The sequence below is a fragment of the Ictalurus furcatus genome, chromosome 2 (genome assembly GCF_023375685.1).
Source record: "Ictalurus furcatus strain D&B chromosome 2, Billie_1.0, whole genome shotgun sequence".
NCBI lineage: Eukaryota > Metazoa > Chordata > Actinopteri > Siluriformes > Ictaluridae > Ictalurus > Ictalurus furcatus.
In genome coordinates this window covers 11326805-11346046 of record NC_071256.1, presented here as the reverse complement: position 1 = coordinate 11346046, position 19242 = coordinate 11326805, and the positions used below count along the sequence as shown (strand labels likewise).

At 37.5% G+C, this 19242-nt stretch overlaps 1 protein-coding gene across 1 annotated transcript; it reads left to right on the top strand.

The window, feature by feature from the left end:
* The first annotated feature begins 351 nt into the window (after positions 1-351).
* On the top strand, positions 352-19101 carry aida (axin interactor, dorsalization associated). Its single transcript, XM_053647718.1, has 10 exons — positions 352-786; positions 3141-3207; positions 3341-3394; positions 6775-6829; positions 7263-7326; positions 7423-7526; positions 9904-10026; positions 10152-10274; positions 11928-12045; positions 12358-19101. The coding sequence occupies exons 1-10, from the start codon at positions 680-682 to the stop codon at positions 12452-12454; spliced, it is 912 nt and encodes a 303-aa protein (XP_053503693.1). The 5' UTR covers positions 352-679; the 3' UTR covers positions 12455-19101.
* Positions 19102-19242: the final 141 nt, after the last annotated feature.

Below are 19242 nucleotides of genomic sequence, written 5' to 3'. Positions count from 1 at the left end.
TCAGCAGGGCTTTTAATGACAGTGTTTAATTCTGTATTCGTCATTATAAACAGCAATTACTGTTCTAATAATCTCCAAGATGGGAAGATATTCTTTTCAGAGTATATACAGTAAGAATGTAAATAGATACTGATATCCTTTTAGTATTCAGATGCAGTGATGAAAACTTTCCTAGTTGGTCTGATTTTGTTGTTGCTTTTAAACGCAAATATATCGCACACACTGGCTTTCACAAAGGATTTAGAAATTAGTTAATGAGTTGAAACTGAATTACATAATGACACTTTTTTTTTTTGCTTAGCACTTAGGGACTTTTATTTTTAAATGGTAAGCCACTTCAGGCCACAAAGACACTGTTTTGAAAATTAACCAGTAGTGAAGACAGTAGTTCACATGGGGTGCGTCTGAATAAACCAGGGTGAAATAAAATGATTTTTAAACGTATAATTCTTGGCTGAATGACACTGATTTCCGAGAAATTCCGATCTGTGACCTGCCACTGACGAAGAAAGCCGAGTGCAGCATTCGGTTAAGTTCGGTTGCACGCGCACAAGGGCTTGGTCCGTTCGGGTGCAGCGCGTGCGAGCATCAGCTCATGCTCATATTTAACTAACACCGACCAGCAATAGCCAGTGACCCGCGATGTTAAATCTGAGGCGGGCTCCTGCAGCTGGAGAAGATGTCAGATGTCACCAAGACCGTCCTGAAATGGCATGCAAGTTTAAAAAAGGGCACGGACTTTGATTCATGGGGGCAGTTGGTGGAGGCAATTGATGAGTACCAGATGTAAGTTACCTTCAGCAGGTTGGCATGGGGGTAATAATGCTTTGTTTTGTTTTTTCTTTTGCTTTAAACAAATGACAGCATTTCAGTTGTGGCGCTTTAAATTCTAACCCGGTGTCAGATACCTAGAAGAGTTAGAGTCTGATTCCTCGAAAGCAGCCTGACACCCGGCCTGAGAAAGCATCTAATCCACGCTGTAAATTAAAACTCGTAATAGGCTTGTTGCACGACCACTTCCGCATTCTTCTGTATTTTTCTGCTCCCGCGTTTCCGGTTCTTTCACTACACTGCAAGAGTCCTTAAATTGAACATTTGTAAAGCCTGTGGTTTTTTTTAAAATGGCAAGCTGGACAAAGACTTCAGATTGTATGGTTCATCATACATACACAACTACAAAGGTTAAAAATACAGATGCATTAACAGAAATGATCACCCAGTTAAATAATCAAAACATCTGATGTTTACCTTCTCTTAACTACAAAAAATATACAGCTTGTTTTTTTTTCAACTCTGCTTCTAGAAAAATGAAGAACAAAGAATGCACATAAGGTGGTGGTGGTGTTTTTTTTTTTTTTAAATCAATTTATGGAGCCACTGGAAACTTTACCATTACATTTTACAGTGGGGGAAAGTTTTGAACGTGTCAACATTTCTTTCAGTAAATATATTTCCAATGATGCTATAAACATGAATTTTTCACCAGACATCAGTATTAACTCAAGAAATCTGGAAGTATAAAGAATTCACAACATTAACGTCCATAAATAAAGTTGTGTGTAATAAAGTGGAATGACACAGGAAAAAAGTACTGAACACACAAAGAAAAAGCAGTTCTCCAAGGCAAGGAACCAACTGAAATCCATAAGTAATTATACCCCCTATCTGTGCAAATTACTATCAGCTGGGTTAGTAAATTGATGGTCTATAAAAAGGCTTTTCGCTACCAAGGTGTCACACAAGAAACAACTAATGATGGGTAAAAGCAAAGAGCTCTCCCAAGACCTTCAGAACCTTATGGTTGCGAAACATATTGATGGAGTTGGATACAGACGTATTTCAAAACTTCTGAATCTTCCAGTAAGCACCATTGGGGTCATTATCCACAAGTGGAAGCAACATCACTCTGCCATCAACCGGCCATGGACAGAAGCTCCTCGCAAGATTTCTGACCAGGGAGTCAGAAGAATAGTCAGAAGAGTAGCCCAAGAGCTAAGGACCACAGCAGGTGCTATCGTCACAGAGAAAACAATAGGCAATGCACTCCAGTGCTCACGCTCACCCTGCAAGACTCCATTACTAAGCTCGTTTAAAGTTTGCTACAACTCATTTGGACAAGCCTATGAAATACTGGGAGAGTGTAGTCTGGTCAGATGAGAGCAAAATTGAACATTCTGGCTGTCATACTACACACCATGTTTGGAGAAGAAATGGCACTGCACATCACCCTAAAAACACTATACCAACAGTGAAGTTTGGAGGTGGAAGCAGCATGGTGTGGGGCTGTTTTTCATCGCATGGTACTGGCAGACTTCATATCATTGAAGGAACAATGAATGGAGCACTTTCATTTGATTTCACACATCAGGATCGTAAACACCACCTCCAGAACCACCACACTGAACACTAACACCCCAGAGCTGTGTGCTCATTCCACTGCTGTTTACACTGCTGACTTACGACTATGCTGCACATAGGTATTCCATCTGGTTGTTAGGGTGTTGTTAGGTGGTTGTTGTGGTATTCCAAGGGGTTACTAGGGTATTGTTAGGCTGTTGCATTGGAATACAAGGTGGCTGCTAGAGTGTTGGTTACTATGGTATTCCAGGTGGTTGCTGTGGTATTCCTGGTGGTTGCAAGGGCATTGCTTTGCTGTTGCTATGGTATACCAAATGTTTTGTGGGTTATGTGGTTGCTGTGGTATTCCAGATGGTTGCTAAGGCATTGCTATGTGGTTGCTATGGTATTCCTGGTGGTTGCTAGGCTGATGCTATGATATTCCAGGTTGTTGCTGTAATTATGATAAAATAAATCAACAAATATAAATTGCACATTAAAATTAGCAGAAAATGCTATTTTAAAAAACTATTTGCTGCAGATGTTTACTAATTTTTCACTTTGAAAATCAGCAAAACATGTGATTTGGCCAGGGAATACACCCAAGTATATTTCACCAGGAATTTAAGTTGTTTTTGAGGTGTATGGTCGAAAAGAAAAGTTTGTTCTTTAAAGGGTTCATTAGGTGTATATTTGGAAGTTGTTCTTTTAATGTAATCTATTAGTTCAATTAGTTAGTTAATTATTAATTAGGCTGCATTTATGCGTACCGTATGTTGAGTGTAAATATTTTTTTATGACAGACTTGCACGGCAGCTGCAGAAAGAGGTCCAGTCCTCAAATTCTCAGGATTTCACAGAGGAACAAAAGGTATTTATTTCTGTCACATGTATAATAAGAGAAAATAAAAGATGAAATGTGCATAGTAACATACTAATGCATTTTGTCATATTTAATACAGTATAGTTATAGTCAATCTTACCAAACTCTTTTTCTTTACTAGAAAACCCTGGGGAAAATTTCAGCATGTCTTGAAATGCGAAGTGCGTCTTTACAGGTTGGTGATGATTTAAGCTCTCTGTGTTAGAAAAATGACCCATCAGCATTGTAGTGTCACTGTTTTTGCTCTGAGGGATCAGAACACAGCACATTACCTGCAGAGAGAGCTAGCAGTTTAATGTTACCTACCTAAAACATGAGCCTTCTTTGAAGGTGAAAGGTTTGTAGTGCTGGAGTCTGAGGTCATTCACTCTTCCAATGCCAATGGAAGTGAGCTAGCCAGCTAGTGTTGGGTAAAACACTGTGGAAAACCAAACTTGTATGCTTGGCTCCAATTCACAAAGAGAGCTTGAAAAGTATTAAACTTAATCTTAAACTCAATCTTAAACTGAGTTTAATTAGTCAAATCCCTGACCTGCAGATTTGTCAGTTCCAAAAAAAACCCCAACAACACCAAATTGTAATTGGTAGATAAATGAGTTGTGGCTTGCAGTGAAGAAAACCATTTTCTTCTGCATTTAAATACAAAATATTTATCGGAGAATATAGACATAATTTTTTTCTGTAAGCAGCAAAGATATTGGCATGACAAATTCATGACAGTCAATGCTCAAGATGATAAAGTTCTGCTGATTTACAGAAAGGAAAAAGAAAAACCTGCTAAAGAAAGGTCATAAAATATTATTGCTTAGATTCCTGGGCTATAGTTTCGGCTATGCTTTCATTCTCTGAGAAATGGTAGTTTTTCTTTACTGCCATCATTCGTCCTCAAAAACCAGATTAAACACTATTAACGGAATGGGCCTCAGTGCTGCCGCAATGTCTTTTTGAAGGACAAGTATTTCATATTTCTAATTTTGACTAATAATTTTGACTAATTTTGACTAATTTTTATATAATATATATAAAAATAATCTATCTCTCTCTATATCTATCTATCTCCCTGGAAAGCAATGAAAATGTACACAAAAAAAATGCTAGCACTTATTCTTATGCCCCAAAGTACACTACAGGTAAAGCGCTTTTTTTTTTTTTTTTTTTTTTTTTTTTTAAATAAAAAGTGTACTGTAACTTGCACCGAGTTATAACCTTTATATTAAATACTGTCAGATCCATAAATACAGTATTTGGACATAAAGTTATGTTTGTTTTTTTTAGCTGTCTGTCACAGTATATTCAATATTCAAAGAGATCATGCAATGAGAAGACCCTCAGCTTTAATTTGAGAGCATTTATATCCAAGTCAAGTAACTGTTGTAGGAATTACTTGTATATAAAATGTATGTATGTATTTGTACATGTTGTTCCCCAACTTTTTAATTGACCAAATTAATTGGATAATTGGCTGTTCCGCTGTTCATTTAGAAGTAAACAGATAAAAGGTCTAGGGTTTTTAAGTGTGGCATTTGCATTAGGAATCTCTTGCTGTTAACTCGCAATACAAAGTCCAAAGAGCTGTCACTACCAGTGAAGCAAACCATCATTAGGCTGGAAAATCAAATCAAACCCATCAGAGAAAAAGCAAAAACATGAAGTGTGGCCAAATCAACTATTTGGTACATTCTTAAAATGAAACAGCACACTGGTGAACTCAGGAACACCTTCCAGAAGGTTGGCGTATATGTTTCAAAGTCAACAATCAAGATAAGACTTCACCTGGGCAAATACAGAGGATTTAACATAAGATATAAACCATTGATTAGCCTCAAAAACAGAAAGACTAGATTAGAGTTTGCCAAAAACATCTACAAAAAAAATCTCATACAGTTCTGGACCAACATCCAGATAAGACAAAGTTCAACTTTGATTGATTTAAACAAAGATTACCAGAATGTTGGGAAGAGAAAGGAAGGAACTGCTCATGATTCAAAGCATATCACCTCATCTTATGGCGTGGGTGTGAACGGCTGCCAGTGGAACTGGTTCTCTTGTATTTATTGATGTGATTGCTGACAAATGCATTAGGATGAATTATGAAGTGTTCAGGGTTATATTACCTGATCAAGTTCGGCCAAATGCTTCAAAACTCCTTGGATGGAGCTTCACAGTGCAGATGGACAATGACCTGAAGCTTACTTTGAAGGCAACCCAAAACGTTTTTAAGGCAAAAAAGTGGAATCTTCGTGCAATGCAAAGTCAATCACCTGACCTGAATTCAGTTGAGCTGCATTTCGTGCATGAAGGCAAAACTGAAGGCAAAACACCCCAAGAACAAGCAGGAAGTGAAGACAGCTGCAGTAATCATCGGGGCAGGTCATCACTGGGGAAGAAACCCAGCATGTGGTGATGTCTATGGATTTTAGACTTGAGTCAGTGACTGCACAGAATTTGCAAGCAAGTAAAAATGACAATTGAATTTATGATGGTTAGTTTGTCCTATTGTGTTATTGGTCACTAAATTGATTGTTTTGGTCTGGGCCATTTGACATTAATATAAGTGTAATGTGGCCTGAGGAATCTGAGGCTGTAAGGTTCACTGAAAATGATAATTTGATGATTGGAATAACATTGCCTAGTCTTTTGAATTCTGAGATGCTTTTATTTATTTATTTATTTTTTTTGCTCACTGTGATGGTAAAGAGAGGTTATTTGAGCTACTGCAGCCTTGCTGTTCTTCCCCTCTCTCAAGGCGTTTCCACCTGGAGTCCTGTCGCTCACTAGATTTAAAAAAAAAAAAAAACAACAACAACAAAAAAAACCTCTTTTTGGCACCTTTCTGTGTAAAACTCTATGGCATCTTCAGATTTTGTCCCCTTGAGTCCCACTTCCAAGTGCTGCCACCACCACCCAACAAACACTCACACAAGCACCAACTTGCTGCAGCATTAGAGGCTAAAGGCTGTAAAAGCCAGTTGATATTCAAATTGGTTGACCATGCAAACATTTTTGTTCATTCCAAAGGGTTCAAATGTTCTATTATCAAATGTATTATTCAAATGTTCTATCAAATGTTTGAGCTCACTTTTAAATTTCATGAAAATCTTAAGCTCTATCAAGCTGTTTCTTCACTTTTCTGATCCCATTACAACAACTAGCAATGCAAACAGATTTCATAAATGCTGTGTCCATTGGTGCTGAAGTGTTTAGCAAATGCAACGCACTGACAAAACGATTAGCCAGTCTTCTCTTGGTTTTTTCCCCCGTCTCTTATGGGAAACACAATAAACTACTCGTGTGGTGATGCATGAGGAGTTTTGCAGAGAGCAAAAAAAAACTCTTATCAGCAGTGAATTAATTAATACATGTATTTACACCAAGGTTTAGGTATAAACCTAATTCTGTTCTATAGAAACTTTGAGTACTGCATATTCAATCTTATAACATACCATCTTAATTAAAAAAAAAAAAATTGACAATGTCTATTTTATGCATAGGGCTGGTACACCTCAAACCCCCACAACCATTTCAGCATCTTTCTCCTCCTTGTTATTTTGTTAGAGCACACAGTCCCAAGAGGAATTTACCTTACAGGATCTGAAGAAACTGGAACCCAGTATGTATACAAAATTTATACAAGAAATGTTTAACAAAAATCTAACATTTTAACATAAAATCCTCACTCGCCTGTCAATCATCTTTCCATGTATTACCACTTCTAAATATTGAAGACATTAGTAGTGGTGATTTTTTACATTTAAAAAAAAAATTTTTTTCATTATTAAATTTTTAAATACACAGTCCACGCTTGATTGTCTGTGCGTCCATCCGAGATTCTGAGAATGATCCAGTATTCAGATTATTTGTCGGTGGACAAGGAACGGGGGCTTACAAATTATATATCTCATCAAATGTAGTAAATACATACAAATCTATTGCTTGGATAAAACATGATCGCAATCCAGGTGCAGAACAAAAGATTGCTTACTTCTGGGGGATTTTTTTTCACACTATGTTTATGGTGGGTTTTTTGTTTTTCTTTTGAACAGTCATCAAAAATATTCTTACTTGCAACAAAGATTTCCCCTTTGATGTCCAACCAGTGCCTTTGAGGTAAATATAAGACATGTTCATTATTTTCTCCAGTTATTCTTAAGCTGTGGGGTAGAGAGCATGGTAAATGATATTAATTCAGAATACTGCCCTTAGAAAAATCTTTGCACCAGGGGAGGAAGAGAACCTAGATGTCGAAGAGGAGCTGGACACGGCTACGGGGACGGGCTTAATACAGTCCTTCCCTACAAGGGTGCCAGGTATTGCTTTCCCTACTTAACTAAGTGATGCTTCAATACTCAATTAATTTAAACCAGTTCCCACTGTAGTGATAATGTATTAGTTATTAGATGAGACGATCATAAAGAAACATACCCTTTCTCACATTCACATAAATATATGAAAAATACAGTATATAATGGCAGTAGTAGTAGTAGTATTAAGCATAGAGCACAAAGTTTCTCTCTTGTGTCTTTCTCGTGCATGTGTTTAATTGTGAGCCATGAAGTGGTGAAAAGAAGTCCAAAGCTCATTGAAGCATTCTAATTTAATAAATGCTCAGTGTAAAACGCAATGAGCGGGAAGTGGATTCACACGTTTTAGTCAGGATAATAAACTTTAGAATGTTTATACAGTAAGTATTTGGACAATTTTGTTATTTATACCTCCAGTGCATACAGTATATCCACAACAATTTGTCTTTTGACTTTGTACTTATAAATATGAGGGGGGAAAAGTATTTGGACACTTTATTTATTTAAGTGCGCATGCGTAAAAGTTGCAAAACATAAATCAAGTTCTAGATATACAGGAAATGTTGCATGAAAGACGTTCTTGTGTAGATTGCAGCTGGGGTCGTTGTAAAAGACGACACCATTTGTGGGAAAGATTTCATGCGACAAGTAGCAATCATGGTGAAGGAGAAGGTGAAGGAGCACTACTACTGCTAAAATTGGTACCAAAAATACTGGTACCACTACCTGACCTTTACAACTAATACAATGACTGATTTGGGGTTTTGGAAGATCAGTCTTTTTCACAGTCCATTCCTGCTCCATGGCTGAGCTGATTCTCTAACGCCAACCACCATTATTTATTAGTTTTTTTTATTGGCAAAATATGCTAGTAATGGAACATTACTACTTATTATTATTATTATTATTATTATTATTATTATTATTATTAAGGTTAGAAATGATCAAAATAAGATGTAATACAGCTTGTTAATACTTTTTTTACATGTTTCATGAAATTAAATGGAGTGAACAATGGACTAGTGGGGAAAAAAATAGCTCATCTAATCTCTTGGAACCCCTGTTGATGACTACAACAACCATTACATCATCAACCATTTGAAATATCAACTGGTTTCACCGCCTACAGCTTCAGAAGCACTTTGTCTAAAGATATGTGTAAAGATTCTGTGTATATGTAGGGGTAATAATAGACGAAAAAACATGTTTGCATTAGCAATAGGCAACACGGCAGGCCATCTAGAGCCCTATATGTTTGAGCCTCAAGTTGATAGCAGTTGTTTTAGTTTACTTATTGACTTAGGTTTACCATATATCAGTTGCTAAATGTAAGGTGATCCAGCCAGTAGTCCTAAAAATACTTTTATCTAACTAACACCAGTTTCCATGTTGGACAGTATTGGTCTGACTAGGATTTACAGGTATGATCTGTGCTTCACAATCAAGGGTCATACAATTTCAGGATGACTTGTTGGTGTGAAATGCAACACACACCCCTTACATGCATGTTATTTGTCTTATCCTATGATGCTGCCAATCATACCACCATATTATACCACCATACCACCGAGAGGAGTAGGCCAGGTTTTCATTTCACTGCAAGTTATATACTGCATATAACTGTGTAATGGACAAATAAAATCTTGAAATATTGCAAATGTTCATAATTTGTTTGCCTGTTTTCCTACTGCTACACCAGACCAGCATACATGCAGGAAATTAACAAAAGTACATGAGTAATATTAGTCTTCAATATTAGACTTTGTTTACCTCTAGAGCAGTGGTCACCATCCCTGTTCCTGGAGATCTACCTTCCTGAAGACTTTAGCAGCAACCATAATCGTGCCCACCTGACCATCTAATCATTTCCTTAAGAAGTTCTTGATCAGCTAAAAGAGGTGTGTTAGATTTTGGTTGGAGATGAAACCTGCAGGAAGGTAGATCTCAATGAAAAGGGTTGCTGACCACTGATATAGGCTTTTTATGTAGCTAGAGCTAGCTTAATTTGTTAGCTGCCTGATTAATGTTGACATAATCACATTTATCAGTTGGGAATATAACAAATATTATAACATCACTGAACACTGCTGATTTAGCTATTCCTAATTTAGCTGTTTTAATAGCTTAGCTAACATTACATCCAAAGATTAAAAAAAAAAAAAAAAAAAACAGCGCTTCAAAGTAATTCTCTCAAAAGGATACAATATAAGTATAATACAAGGATATATATTTTTTTGGTCATTTTATGGTCATGATTTTTGCATGATTTACATGTCTCTTTGTCCTCACCGACTATATATAAAGTTGTGCCAAGGCTACACCACAGACCTGAAGTTATATAGCCCTTATAAATTTGGAGTTTTGGTTTTATTGTTTTCAACAGGTACTTTATTACCACGCCTTCCCTCAGAGCCAGGAATGACACTGCTCACTCTGAAAATCGAGAAGATTGGTTTAAAAGATGCAGGGCAATGCATTGAACCTTACATGACAATTAGTGTCCGAGGTATGACACTGATTTTCCTTAATCATTTTTTGTTTGTTTATATGAAGCCTCATAACAGTATAGAACTTAAAAATAGTAGAGCACTTGCCTCATATGATATACATTATGTTTTTCCTCTACTACAGACTTGGATGGTGTTGATTTAAACCCTGTTCAGGACACTCCAGTGTCAACACATAAAGAAGATACATACATTCATTTCGATGTAGATGTGGAGATCCAGAAACATCTTGAGAAGCTACCAAAAGGTCAAAATAATGATATTTTTTCTCTTGTGTGGTTTTTAAAAAAAAAAAAAATTATGCTTCTCTTCTTTAATTTTGTTATACCATTGTTCATTCAAATGCTAAAAATAATCCTTAGACATACTGTATTTCTCTAAAAACTGCTTTAGTAAAATTTCTTTGTTAAAATATTCAACCATTTTCAGTATTTTCTATAAATCGTGCAAACTATGGATAACAGGACTAGTTTTGCCGTCCTTTGACATAAAAAGAACGTATTGAAATCATTCTCATGGCTGGATCGGCAAGCTGTCGTAAGGTTGCGGTGGACTTTCACAGGAAACACAGCAAGCACATCACACACCACACTGTCACCAAACTTATTAACAAATTCAAAAAGACTGGAAGTGTTGCAGACCAGTTGAGAAGAAGTGGACATCCAGGACATGAACATCTGCTGACCAACTGCACAACCGACTTGCTGCTGGTGTACAAGTCCCCTATGTATGGAGAATTTTGAGACACCTTGTATTACAGTTCATAATTTATTACATTCCTAATCGTATTACAGTTCATAATTCATTACACTCCTAATCGGTTCATTTGCCTTTTCCTTTGTGATTCAGTGTTATGCAGAGCAGATTGCATTAAACAGACCAAACTACTGGGCCACTTGAGAAACATCTTGCGTAAAAAACATTGACAAATCTGTTCCAAATTTTGATGTGCAGGTTGAAACCCTGGTCAGCTTGAGAATAAATGGAGAACTGTCAAACAACTTGTAACAAAACTGCCAAGTTATTTGTTTTGAAAGAGGGGACCCGAATGGTTTCGGGATCCTGAACGCAGCCCTGATCGATCATTCATTCATGTCACATGCACTATAAACACTTTACGAATTATTGGAAATTATTGGAGATCTGATCCAGCGTATACTACCTCCAAACCTGATGGGTCAGTGGAATGCTTTAGTAAAACACAACATTTAAAAATGTACAGTAACTCCTAAGTTTGTACATGATAATAGCTAAAATTGTAATAACAAAATATTACTTAAGATAAAGTTAACTATTACTCCCCATCTGAGTCAAATGTGGCAAGAACCCTGCGAGGTCAGGTAGTAAGTTGGGGAAGTGTTGAGGTGTTGTGAATGGATTAAATTTTTTTTTTTAAAGGAAAGTATTGTTGAATATTCACTATTGAACCTGTGTAATATTTAACTCGCCCATTATTCAGTGGATAACTTCAAATGTAGATTTGAAGTTAAAAACTTCTTCAGGAATCACAAAAGACTCTGATGCCTGTACTGAAGATCCTTTTAAAGCACTCAGCTGTGGAAGAGTAATGGCCGTTGTTGCCACTGGCTTGATCATTGGAGATCTAAATCTACATTCAGATAGCTGTAAAGCTGCTTTATCACAATGTCTGTTGTTAATAGCAAAATATAAATAAAATTGAATTGGATTTAATTAATATTTAACTAGGCCATAACTGGATTGTGAGTAGATTGCAGATGTTAAGATTGGATTTATTAGTAGGTATTAAGTCAGTCACTCAGTCATTGAATGAAATGACTGGTATCAGTCGTCTGTTTAATAATAAAAAATTAAATCTTTAACAGTGTAAAGTTCTCATTTGTTTGTGGGTCTCTGTGATGGAGTTTTACTGTATTTGTAGGTGCTGCTATTTTCTTTGAATTCAAACACTACAAGCCCAAGAAGAAGTTCACCAGTACCAAGTGTTTTGCCTTCATGGAGATGGATGAAATCAAACCTGGCCCCATTGTGATCGAGCTGTGAGTAATATATATAAAAAAATATATAAAAATCAGACAGTGATGGTGGGTTTGTAATACAGTACGTACATATAAAAGTAAAAGGATTCCTCTGAATGTTAACATTGTAATTTGTACATTGTATTTATTTTAAAATTGTTTCTTTATACTAATATAAAATTTGTCCTGTGGTAGTTTTAATGGCATGGTGGGGCGATGCTTGTATAGCTGAGATTCCATCCAGTGAAAGTTATATCAAAAGTTGTGTGGATACTGAACATGTAGCACAGTCTTGGATATGGGATAGTCTAACGTGTGCGACCGTGATCTTAGGTACAAGAAGCCAACTGATTTCAAGAGGAAGAAACTCAATCTCCTTACGAAGAAGCCACTCTACCTTCACCTCCATCAAACTCTACATAAAGACTGAGCAACACATGGGTCAGCATAAAACTGATCATAAGGAACAGCACTTTTCCCGACCTGCCAGCATTTTTGGTTATTTGACTAAAGTTGGGTCCATCGCCTTTATTAGAATATAACATTATGACCCTAGACTTCAGCCTTGAGGTTTCACAAGACTACTTCAAGTGTCTGTCAAGTGTTTCCAAACATTTGTAAAAGGGTGAGCAACACTCTTGGAAACACTGAGTATGTAATCTGCATGTTTTCTCACTAGTTCATCTTTGGTCCTTCAAAGTTATCTCTGATCAAGGAAGACATTAACACTGGCTTTGCTCTGCCCAGGCAGTGTGATGGCCAAGCACCCACAGTGTGTGTCTTCATGACCTAATAATGCTGGTCCATTGTTAATTATCACTATGAAAGAGATTTGCTCCTGAATGTTGATTTTTCAAGTGAAAAGAAGTAAACACAAGTTTGGACTCCTTACTTAATCAGTACTTAATAACATCACAGCTAGCAAGGAGTCTATTCTTGTTTTCATCCACTTTTCTGTGGGCCGTCTTGCATGCACAGCATGTTTAAGATCTACATATTTACAGTAATGTTCAAGTCAGGGGGTTGTGATGGCCAGTCCAAAAGCTCCAGCTTCTGTTTGTTAAAGTAGTTCATGGTGGATTTTGAGGCACGTTTTAATCATTGTCCTGTTGTAGAAGTCAATAGCTTCAGTTTCTTGACTGACTGTGTAACATTTGCTGATATTTACCATGCTTCTTTCTACGTATGCAATGTTTCCTGTGCCACTGACTGCCACACAACCCCAAAGCATAATGGATCCACCCGCATGCTTAATAGTTGGCAAGGTGTTCTTTTCATCAAATGCTGCTTCTTTTTCCCACCGCTAAACATACCATTGGTGATTGTTGCCAAAGAGTTCCATTTTTACTTCATCAGTCCAGAGCACTTATTTCCAAAATGCCTTGGGGTTATCTAGATAATGTTTTGCGTACATCAGAAAGTCACTTTTGTAATGCAGGTAAGGGTTCCTTCTGATGACTAAAGGTTCCATGCAGATCATGTTTGTGCAGGCAGCACTGCAAAGTGGACCAGAGCACCCCAAACCTGTGTCTGATAAACCTTCCTGCAGTTCCAGTATCATATGGGGGTTTGTGTTGCCTTTCTGTCTTGCATACATGCAGTTCAGTCTGAGAGTGTTCTTGGTCTTTTGACTTCCACAGTTGCTTTGTAGGCTTCAATTAGATTCATTTTCAGATCCTCAGTCAGCTCTTTAGAGGGAGAGGTTTGAAATTTTTGACTTTATTACACTCTGGAATTGTTATTCTTAATGACAGTTCTTGACCTGCCATTACAACTGGAAAATATGAAGTAACTATGCATTAACACATTCAACAGGCTACAATTATTTGATGGCATCTAAGTTGTTTATGTAGCTAGACATATTGTCTAACCTAACTAATCTAGCTAACTAATCAGTCACCTAGCTCACCTCAATTCATGCACTCTCAAATTGACACCTAATATGTCATAATAATAAGAGGTGAATAAATGGCGTTTGATTTAAACCCTCCATATACAAAAAATGTAACTAAAACCATTTACATTAATTTCTGCTGTGCTGTTTTATGCCATAAAATGACATAGTTTGGCTTTTGAGATATTATAGCATTACAATGCCTTGCACAAGTATTCACTCCCACTCCACTTTTCCACCATGTACAGATGAATGGATGCCTCTTGTGTGCAATTAAAGTGTCGCAAATTTCTATCCATGACATCAGCTGGTTCTGAAATAAGCGCAGGCTTATTTAATTCTCATTCTGTCAAAATGCAGTCTTGTGCTGGTTTATATGTCACGGACATTAAATCCAACAAAAGTGAGAGATCACAAAATTAGTCCTCTGTAAATAATGTTCAGTTTCACCCCTTCTAACTGCCAGTTAAAGGTTTTTACCCTTCAGGCTCTCTCTTTCACTAGGTGTCTTTTTTTAATGTATACAAATGGAATTGTCTCCTGAAATGACTAAAGGTATGAGGCTACTGTTGTATTTGGACAACCGGCCCCACCATTCAGGATATGTCTTACCCTCCTCGGTCGCATTACTGTGCTCGGTCTCACAGTGAACTCAGAAGAGTACCCTGTCAATTCAACACACAGCAGATATCATTGCACTCACCAGTCTGATTCAGTTAGGCTGCTACATTTGCTATCGGGTTCTTCTGCAGATGCTAGGACTGCTGAAGGCGGCCGTAGTGGTATTTCTACTGGCCATGTTGATACTGTGAGACTTTCACAAGTGGGTTATCAATCCGAGATTTGACCCCAAATATCACAGACAGGGAGAGCGGGACAGACTATAGTTTATGAGAGATGCCTCCCTCATCAGTTAAAGTGTGGTGTGGTACCACAGAGAGGTGTGTTGTCATGTGTTACCCCAAGCATCACCACAGCACAAGGTTGAATGCCTCTGTTTACCTTGCACTGAAGCTGCTCAACTAGGCCTATCCATGTTTAGCCTCACTAAGAGTGTCTGAACTACTGCGACTTAACAATGGTACAGCAGTCAAAACATCACACATGCCCAGGAGAGTGGTATCAGCACACAGAATTGGTGTACCACATGTGGACAAGATTGGTAAAGGAGCAAATCAACCTTTTCATCAATGCCAACTCAATTTATTATGATTGTGGTTCTCCCACAATAGCGCAAGAGAGCATCCTGGAAGAAAATGCACTAATCCGCAGCTGGCCATGTACTGTAAGCCTTTCTGCTGATATTTTGCATGATATACTAAATTCAGCAACTCAGCCACATAATTAGCCAACAAGGCCTTGGTTCCCACTTCTACTTTCACTAGTGGTCGAAACCACTGATCATAACTGCACACGTAGCCTGGTTGCCTGTGGCTTTGGTGCCCTCAGGACACCACTCAGAATGCTACTTCTCTACTACTGCAATTGCAACCTTCATAGCAGATGGACTCTTGTTTTCCTCAGACTACCATTTGGAAAATTCAAAAATAGTAAAAATCTAAAATAGTCAAGAATTTATGAACTTATGCACGACCTTATTAGCTGGTGTTCATAAATATTTTTACTTTAACTGTTGCACAATATGGACTCAAGACCTAAGTTTTACTAGTCAACTAGTTATTCAAATAAGTAGCTGACTACTCTTAATTCCCCATAGTGAAATAAAAACAAATTCCAGGCATCAGTGAAGAGAGTCTTGATCTCTGTCAGTTTAAGGTGTTTACAGCTAAGGAAATACATGGAATACTAAGTGATGAAACCGGGCCCTCCACTTCAACTCCACTCAGGGGATTTTCCATTTTCCATGTGGGGTGTCTGCAAGTACTGTATATCTGCATTAGTCCTGTATATTTTCTTGCTTTCATAATGAACTCTAGACGGCTATTTAAAGTCTGTCTTTAGTCTTAAAGTCTTAGGGTGGCTGTAGCTCAGGTGGTAGAGCAGGTTGTCCACTAATCGCAGGGTTGGCGGCTCGATCCCCAGCCCACATGCTGAAGTGTCCTTAGGCAAGACACTGAACCCCAAGCTGTTTCTGATGGCAGGGTAGCACCTTGCTTGTGTGTGTGAATGAGAAGAACCACTTTGTAGAACTGCTAAGGTTAAAAGGCGTTATACAAGTGCAGACCATTTACTGTTTACCATTTAATCGCACATTTTCCTTCTCTGCACATCTTCAGGTGTTGTGTTCGGCCCTGCCTGTGATAATGGCATGAGCAAACTCCAGTTTACTGTATGATGTAGCTATTAAAGAACAAACTTTAAAATTTTGTTATTGGTCTCATTACTACATCCTCATGCTGTCTTTCATTGGGGAACTTTCAAAGAAAGTGTATAAAAAATCAAATAAATGAGATACCACAATGATCTCTTTCAGGATGAAAATGCACCAATCCACAGGGGTATGAGAAGTCACTGAACGGTTGGAAATGAGCATGTAATCATATGCTATGATCTCCTCAGATCTCAGTGCTCTTTACTACCGTGATCAGTAGGAGCATATCTTTTGGAAGAATGGTGCTCCTCCCTCCAATACATTTCCAGAGAATTTTACAAGCTACAGTGTGGGCAATAAGTATTGAACGCGTCAACATTTTTTTCAGTAAATATATTTCCAATGAGGCTATTCACATGAAACTTACATCAGACATCAGTATTAACTTAAGAATTCTGCAAATATAAAGAATTCACAACATTAAATCCATAAATGAAGTTATGTGTAATAAAGAGGAATGACACAGGAAATAAGTACTGAACACACTAACTGAAATTTATTTAATACTTAGTAGAGAAGCCTTTGTTTGTAATGTCCACTTCAAGATACTTCCTGTATGAAGATATTAATGGGCCGCAGTATTCAGGTGTGATTTTGGCCCATTCTTCTAAACACATTGTCTTTAAATCTTGTTCAATTTGATTCAAGTCAGGAGATTGACTGGGCCATTCTAACACCATGATTTTTTTTTCTCTGTAACTAATTGAGAGTTTCCTTTGCTGTATGCTTTGGATCGTTGTCCTGCTGGAAGGTCCACCCACGTCTCATCTTCATCATCCTGGTGGATGGCAGCAGATTCTTCTCAAGAATCTCCTGGTAAAGGGCTCCATTCATCATTCCTTCAATTATATGAAGTCTGCCAGTACCATGTGATGAAAAACAGCCCCACACCATGATGCTTCCACCTCACTTAACTTCATTTATGGACTTTAATCCGTGGATTTCATGAGTTAATACTGATATCTGGTGAAAATTTCAGGTGAATAACCTCATTGGAAATATATTTACTGAAAAAAGGTTGATGCGTTCAATACTTATTTCCTCCACTGTATACTAAGATAAACTGTTCCAGTGCTGGCCCAACACCTGATTAAGTCAGGTTATAGTGCCTTTTCCTTTCATTTGTCACACCTCCCTATTTTACTGATGTTACGCTGAAAATGTGGCCCAAATAGATTTTTAGAGAAGTTTTCTAAAGTGTGTGAATTCAGGCTTGATGGTAATGGCCAGCACTCATATGTTTAGCTCCCAGGTGTCTGACATTTAGTGAGAACTGATTGTAATATATGAATCTGCATTGCAAGACATCTATAGATTAGTAGGGAGTGACACACTTTGACCTTTATTCTCTGTGCAAAAACAAGATTTTCGACTATTGAACTGGTGGATGATCATAGTCCAAAGGGTAGAATTAGAATGGTTGATGTAATTTCATTAAAAATGCATGTATTCATTTGGCAGACACTTTTATCCAAAGTGACTTACAGTTGAGCTGAGAAGTGTGTCTGAGTGTGTCCCATTTCTTCATTATGGTTTCAAAAGGATGCTCGAAAGCAATCTCATCCAAAACCCACTGCAATTTGTAGTACTTCACTACAAGGCCAGAAGTTTGTGGTGCACCCTTGACCATCACACCCATATGTGCTTGTTGAACGTCCTATTCCAGATTTTGCTGTTATAATGCGCTCAACTCTTCTGGGAAGGATTTCCACTAGATTTTGTAATGTGGCTGTGGGGATTTGTGTTCATTCAGCTACAAGAGCATTAGTGAGGTTGAGATCAGACACTAATGTTGGTTGAGGAGGTTCCAGTTCCAGTTCATCCCAAAGATGTTCAGTGGCGTTGAGGTCAGAGCTCTGTGCAGGACACTCGAGTTCTTCCACCTTCTTCAAACCTTAACACACTATGCCCTTCTTCATGGAGCTCGCTTTGTTCCCAACTGTCTGGCAATAGTTTGTTGAAGAACCACATATGGGTGTGATGGTCAGGTGTCCACAAAATGTACTTTAGGCCATATAGCGTACATTCATAAAGACAGAATCTTTCAACACTATCCTTGTTTTCCAGCATTTCAAAATGATCTAAATATGTACTATGTATCCCTACGTCTCAAGTCTCTTCATAAAAGTTTAAGAGATATGATTTTGCTATGTTTTTGGAGGACATGTACAGAATATTGTTTCTATGATACTATTAAAAAATTCTAACCTCCCCAGTTGTCTCTAATAAATGCCTGTAGACTGGATCCAGTGTGTTTAATATGTATAGTAGTCATGTTATACACAACAATCTCTTTTCATTTAATCATATCAGAATATCTATCCCTTCAGACTGACACGATGTGTATAGAAAACAGCATGTAGCCTAAGAGGTGTGTTTGTGGTTAATAGCTAGTTTATGAGGCTCTGGAATGCTTCTCTCTCTTTGGTCACAATTTCAACAATTTTTTATTATTTTAATCTGCACCATGAATATATTCAAGAAATATATATTTTTTAATTAGTTGCTTATGTATCTTTTTACAACAATATCTAACATTACTCAAGCTTGCAAACAGTGGCAGCAAACTACATGAAACATCCCTGTCTGACTTGACTGTCTTTTCATCTCCTCCCCTGACTGTATCTGGATACTCTTACTCACAAGCCACTGATAACATGAAAGTCTTCACATCACATATTCCCAATATAACAGTGGATTTCCTAAGACATAGATAGATAAATGCCATCGATGGATGGAATGCTAGTTACATACACTCTAATAGGAATCCACTTTAATACGAACACCTGCTCATTTATGCAGTTATCCAATCAGCCAATCACGTGGCTGTAGAACAATGCATAAAATCATGCAGATACAGGACAAGAGCTTCAGTTAATCAAACATCAGCATGGGGGAAAAGTGTGATAGCTAAAGTGAGACTTTAACCGTGGTATGGTTGATGGGAACAGATGGGCTGGTTTTCACACACAACAGTCTCTAGAGTTTACAC

Bases quoted from the DNA above. Each gene is read 5' to 3' on its own strand.
- aida (XM_053647718.1), top strand. From the start codon at position 680: ATGTCAGATGTCACCAAGACCGTCCTGAAATGGCATGCAAGTTTAAAA. The intron at 6,830-7,262 runs GTATGTATACAA...TCTTTTGAACAG, and splicing joins TCTGAAGAAACTGGAACCCA to TCATCAAAAATATTCTTACT. The intron at 7,527-9,903 runs GTATTGCTTTCC...TGTTTTCAACAG, and splicing joins CTTCCCTACAAGGGTGCCAG to GTACTTTATTACCACGCCTT.